Source organism: Carassius carassius, chromosome 25, assembly GCF_963082965.1.
Source record: "Carassius carassius chromosome 25, fCarCar2.1, whole genome shotgun sequence".
Classification (NCBI taxonomy): domain Eukaryota; kingdom Metazoa; phylum Chordata; class Actinopteri; order Cypriniformes; family Cyprinidae; genus Carassius; species Carassius carassius.
The window spans coordinates 17,820,206-17,826,316 of NC_081779.1; the positions used below are offsets into that span (position 1 = coordinate 17,820,206).

Genomic DNA, 6,111 nt, shown 5'->3' on the forward strand with positions numbered 1-6,111 from the left:
GAATTACATTTTAGATTCTTTTAAACATTTTTGCTATTTTGTCAACGAAAATAGTAAATAAAAAAATAAAAAAATCAAATCCATAGCACATGTGTTGTTTGTTTCTGAGCAACTCCAAGCTGTATTTTGTTGCAGATGAAATAATGATTCTGACTCACTCATTAAGTGATTTGCTGTTACTTAGCCTTCTGGCAGTTTAGTGTTTAGTTTAGTATTTTATTTTTCCATCATATTTCCTTGCTCATGTTTATATATATATAATATGTTGTGATATTAATTAATACGGCCGAAATGTTGTGATGACACCCCCCCCCACCCCCCCACCCCCCCATGTTCAAACCAAATCTACGCCCTTGGATTGGACTGTATGTCAGCAGACAGCAAAGCATTGGCCAAGAGCAGAAGGCCCTCCCTCCAGGCTTTTTTCTTTAGTTGCGAAGCTTCATTTTCGCTCAGTCTGAGTTTCAGAGTTTCAGAGCAGAGCTGCGTGACAACGCTGCCACAAATCACGTGAGTCGCAAGCTCGCAACTGTCTGGGCGTATTTCCGCAAAGTGGGTGTTGCAAACTCGGCTCTGAAAAAATTGCAATAAGAGTGCAAATGTAATGTAATAAGTTTCGCCCTTTCGAACCTCAGTTTTCAGAGTTTCTAAACTTTTTCACCTATTCGCACATCAGTTTTCAGATCTCTATTTACAAGGTTTCAAATCTTGAAAACAAACTATACACTGGGAGAACAGTGACAAATTCGAAACTCTGAAAAAATGATTGCACAACACCATTAAAAAGAGTGTTGCACTTCTGAAGAAGGAAAACTCAAAAACAAAATTATGTTTGAAGAGAATACATTTTTTTTACCACTTTGCAAGCCTGCAAAGCTCTGTTTTCAGAGTTTCAAAAATACTTTTCACACATTCGCACACCAGTTTTCAAATCACCATTTACAAGGTTTCAAACCTGGAAAACAATCTAATACAGTGGGAGAACACTGACAAATTTGAAACTCTGAAAGATTCTTTGCGCAACATCATAAAAAAAATGTTGCAGAAGGAAATCTCAAAAACAAAATAATGTTTGCAGAGATATTTTTATTTTTTTACAGTTTGCAAGCTTGCAAATCTTATTTTTAGATCTTGCAAAACTTTTTTTGTAAGATTTTGAGTTTTCGAACACTTAAACCTTTCAGAACTTTATTTTCAGTTTTGAATCATGGCAGGATTTAAATCCCATACATGACAACCTCTGTACAGTGTGACGTAAATATTAATTTGTCATTTTAGATATGGATATCTTGTTTTGCCTTATCTAAACTTTCACATCTTAATGTGTGATGTGTCACTTCAGGACAAATTCCGGATATTAGACAACACTGATACTGATTCATTCGATTTTATTCAATGAGCTCGCTTTGTGGACAAATGGCTTGCCATTGGCCAATCAGATGGGTGGCCTTGTGATAGGAGGCGGGACTTTGAGTCCATACTCAGCAAGCGGAGGCGTTACCACTTCCTTTCTGAGTGAGTTAGCGGACGCGACGTGTGGAGTGGAGAGAAGTGTCTTTAGTTCGTTTACAACCTGTAACCATGGCCCCCAGCACGCAATCGGACGACACCGTCTCCAGTGTAAGGAAAGGCATTCGAGCCATTCTGCTCGGGCCGCCCGGAGCGGGGAAGGGCACGCAGGTGAGAGCTTGTGCGAAGGGCCGCGTGGCTCATTCTGATTTAGCTGTCCGACAGCAGAGGGATAGCGAGGACTGTGTTGTAAAGGGGGTAGTTCATCGTCATTTTCATACCCTCATGTACCGGTATGGATTTTTTTTCAGGAAAATGATGTAGACAAAATGCTAGAATGTTAAATGATAGCTTCGGTCACATTTAACTTTAATTACGTCTTTTTTCTGTGCAGTGAAAGTGAATGGTGTGTGTGTTTGTTCCGATGAAGTATATATAATATAGAAGTCATACATGTTTGGAATGACATGAGTTTGAGAAGAGGACGTCAGAATATACATTTTGGGTTTAAGTGCATTTAAACCGTCACTAAGTGTTCCTGTATCTTTAACACCTGTTGCCCTGGGCTTTATCAGATGCTTTCTGGTCAGAATATTCATTCACTGCAAATATGGCATGATTATTTATTATCCATGTCGCTCAGTTGAGCTGATGTGACAATTAACAAACCTTTCTGTCCTGTTGGGTGACAGTCTAACTCAAAAGAAAGAGAAAAAAAAGGCTCATGAGTTTATAGACCAGTCAGCTTGGTTTGCATTACTGCTTGCTGTTATTAATCAATACTGCACATTTGGAATTCCAGTAAAACCATTAAAACTTGGCTTATGAATGTGGTTGCAAGCAACAGAATAGTACGGTAATTAGTTTTATAGTTTTGTTCATACAGACGCTACCACTGGTTTTTAAAATAAGTCTCTTATGCTCACCAAGACTGTGTTTATTTGCTCATAAATACAGTAAAATAGTGAAATATACTTGTGTATAATATATAATACTATTGTGGAATATTTTTACAGTTCTGAATAACTGTTATCTATTTTAATATCTTTTAAAGTGTAATGTATTCCTGAAATGGAAAAGCTGAATTTTCAGCAACATTGCTCCAGCCTTCAGTGTCACGTGATCCTTCAGAAATCATTTCTTATTATTATCCATGTTAAAAATAGTTGTGCTGCTTAATATTTTTATTTTTTAATATACCTTTTTGTAGCAGTGTAACAGTCTTTACTGTCACATTTGATCAATGTTATTGCATACTTGCTGAAAAAAACTGATTAATTTATATATTTACATTTTTTTCTTTTTTTTTTTTACATTTTGAATGGCTGTTTTTAGTTTTATTTGTCTATTTCAAGACAAATGTTACACACAGATATTTAAGAAAATGTATTAATTGTTCCTCTTGACCAGTTGTTAGACAAACAAGCATTTAGCTTTGCTTATATTTCAAGTGTGTTTTATGTAATGTGTGAATTTATTTCTGGGTTAATTCCATAATTTGTTTCATTTCGGGCCTTCACAGGCACCCAGGCTTGCAGAGAAGTACTGTGTGTGTCATTTAGCTACCGGAGACATGCTGAGGGCCATGGTGGCATCTGGCTCAGAGCTCGGTCAGCGGCTTAAGGAAACCATGGATGCCGGCAAACTGGTAAAATGAATAGATGTTCGAGTTTTATATACATTATAATATTTGTTCCTCCACAATGTGTATTTTTGGTTTGAGGGATAAAGTCCTGAATCCTTGTTTTGTCCTCTTTCCTTCAGGTGAGTGATGAGATGGTGGTGGAGCTCATTGAAAACAACCTGGACACGCCTGCATGCAAGAATGGATTCCTGCTGGACGGTTTCCCCCGCACCGTCAAGCAAGCAGAAATGGTGAGGACTTCTTTTTTATAATAAAAGAGTGCTGCTGAACCCTCTGGCACCAAATTCTGATCACAAGAATGCATCTGTCAACCTCTCTCTTTCTCATTTCTAGCTGGATGGCCTCTTGGAGAAGCGTGAGGAGAAACTGGACTCTGTGGTTGAATTCTCTGTTGATGACTCTCTGCTAGTGCGCAGGATCTGTGGGAGGTATAAAGATGAAGGGTCCTGTAAATCTAAAGTATTGTGTAGTAGCCTGCTAGCACTAATGCTTTCTAATAGCTCCGTTTCATTTAATGATTAAGGAAGATACTGAAAAGATGTCACACTCATTTCTGGAATAAGAGAAGGACATGTTTTTAGTTAGGGCTTAGTAGCCATCAAACACTTTTGTTTCTGTTATCTTTAATGGAAGTGGTGGCAGGGAAGTTTTCCTTGAGTGGTTTTGATTGCCGCTTGAAATGGAAGTGTACCTCCTTACTTCGTCCTTGCTTTTAATTGTAAAGTATGACAGAGAGACTCTTGTTTAAATGTGACAAACAGTAGTGGACAAAATACACACACATTGTACTTGAGTTAAATGTACAAAAACCTAATAATGTATAATTTCTTTAGAAGTACAGAAGTCCTCATTTTCAATTGTACTTAATGAAAAGTATAAAATTACTTGTTTTTTTTTAAGTGAGCCATGTTTATTTATTCCAGCCTGCACTAGACAGATTAGTCAGCACTAATAAGAAAGATTAGGGCAGACATTTATTATTTATTGATCGGAAAATACGCTTTTTTTTTAACAAAAAAAAATACTATACAGTGTAAAAACATTACATTTAAATATAATAAAATATCAGTGTGAGTTACACAAATGTATGGAGCTATATAGTATTTTATAATTAGGGAAAATTAAATTTGTGCAAATATATGCAATAAATAGTATAAAAAATACAGTGCACAGACATCACATGTGGAAAAAAGTGTTCACATTTTAAGAGGAACGCTATGCGAATGTTTTAGTTTCATACCATTTGAAACCGCTACATCAGCGGGGAAGATGCGTGGGCATTATTATTAGCATTATTTTCCTTCATTTTCAGCAGCTGTTACTGCAGTCATCAGTGTCTCATATTCCTTAATATGCTGATTTGCTGTTCAAGAAAACTTTTGTTGTTATTATTGCATTCAAGTCCACATTCAAGCATCTGAATAGCCTGTCATAACTCTATGATTTTAATTTTCAATAAACAATACTAAGTTTTGGCTTAAGTAATGCCACTCGGAGAATTATCTTTATTTAACCAGGAAAGAAGAATGAGGACCGATATGTTTTTATGAAATATAGTGGAGTTTAAAAGTATGATTTTATGCTTTGAAATGTAGTAAAGTAAAAGTACAGATACCTGAAAATGTGCTCAGTAACAAAATAAATATAGTTTGCTGCTGTCCACCACTGAACATAATTTCATTCGTCAGACTCATTCACCAGCCCAGCGGCCGATCTTACCATGAAGAGTTCAGCCCTCCCAAAGAGCCAATGAAGGATGATGTGAGAAACAAAAACTGTCTTATTCTTATTAGCAGGACAGCTATGAGCGATGTCTTAAAGACTTGGTCTGATCCATAAATCCACAGGTAACCGGGGAGCCTCTTATTCGCCGCAGTGATGACAACGAGACCACTCTGCGCTCCCGACTAGAGTCCTATCACAAGCAGACGGCTCCTCTAGTGCACTACTACAGCGACCGCGGCCTGCACACTGCTGTTGATGCTTCTCAGTCCCCCGACCTCGTCTTTGCCTCCATCCTTGCTGCCTTCTCTGCTGCTACCTGTAAAGATCTGGTTTATTTTGTCTGAATCATCTCTACGTCCACTCTTTTCTTGTATGCATCATAAACCCTGTTTGATTCCTTTCATGTTTTGTTTGTCTTCGTGAGTTTGTCTTTAGACAAGATTTTGATACATCTGCTGCCTGTTGTACAATGGGTTACAGAACTCTTTTGACAAAAAAGCTTGTGAAATATTAAATGCTGATTGGCGAACCCAAGCTAATTGTAATGTCTCATTGATTGAAATCATAGAAGATTTAATACAAATTAATTGTTATAAGCATCTATATAATGAAAGCATGTTTTGCTCTAACCAGACACCTGTAAAAAGGTATGGTTATGTTATTTGCACTAGTTCACTCTTTCCACAGTGAAATGTGATCATTCTCAAGACTTTTTGGTGGATCTTGTAGTAATGCATGATATCCAGTAGAGGTCATGTGAATGCTTGGTTTAATTGTTGAATGGAAAAAGCTTTTTTTTTTTAATTAATTTCTTCATTAGCTAATATTTATTATTTCATGTTCTGAGTGGAGTTATTAATTTACTTGTGGACTCTTTTTTTTCTTTTCTTTTTTCTGCAGCTGTATGAAATCCAGTTTCTCCCATCCAGGTTGATCCAGATGTGAAAATAATGGATGGGGGGAAAGGGGGGAGCTGGAAGTGTCTCAGATGTTTATTTTGATCATGCCATGTAGTGAATGTGTTTTGGAAGAACACAGATTTAACTGAAACCCAGTTGATTACCTCCAATAAACGTGGAAGACTGTTTTCTACTATCTTACATTAAGAGATTGATTCTTTGTGTTCCTGTATATCTGTCCCAGTGCTGGATTTTACATATCCATCTTAATTGGGTTTAAATTGAAAACACTTTCAGAAGTTTCTGAGACAAAAATACAATGATAAATGAGAG

At 36.8% G+C, this 6,111-nt stretch overlaps 1 protein-coding gene across 3 annotated transcripts; it reads left to right on the forward strand.

The window, feature by feature from the left end:
* Positions 1-1,496: 1,496 nt before the first annotated feature.
* Positions 1,497-5,979, forward strand: ak2 (adenylate kinase 2). 3 transcript variants are annotated; one of them, XR_009423525.1, is made up of 7 exons: positions 1,497-1,680; positions 3,032-3,157; positions 3,274-3,384; positions 3,488-3,582; positions 4,843-4,915; positions 5,002-5,352; positions 5,780-5,979. XR_009423525.1 is itself a non-coding variant. In XM_059509691.1 (7 exons), exons 1-6 carry the CDS (start codon positions 1,582-1,584, stop codon positions 5,221-5,223), a joined length of 726 nt encoding a protein of 241 aa, XP_059365674.1. In that variant the 5' UTR covers positions 1,497-1,581; the 3' UTR covers positions 5,224-5,249; positions 5,780-5,979. The 3 variants fall into 3 exon arrangements, 2 of the variants coding, with proteins under 2 accessions (XP_059365674.1, XP_059365675.1); XM_059509691.1 differs by having other exon boundaries at positions 5,002-5,249; XM_059509692.1 differs by having other exon boundaries at positions 5,002-5,197.
* Positions 5,980-6,111: the final 132 nt, after the last annotated feature.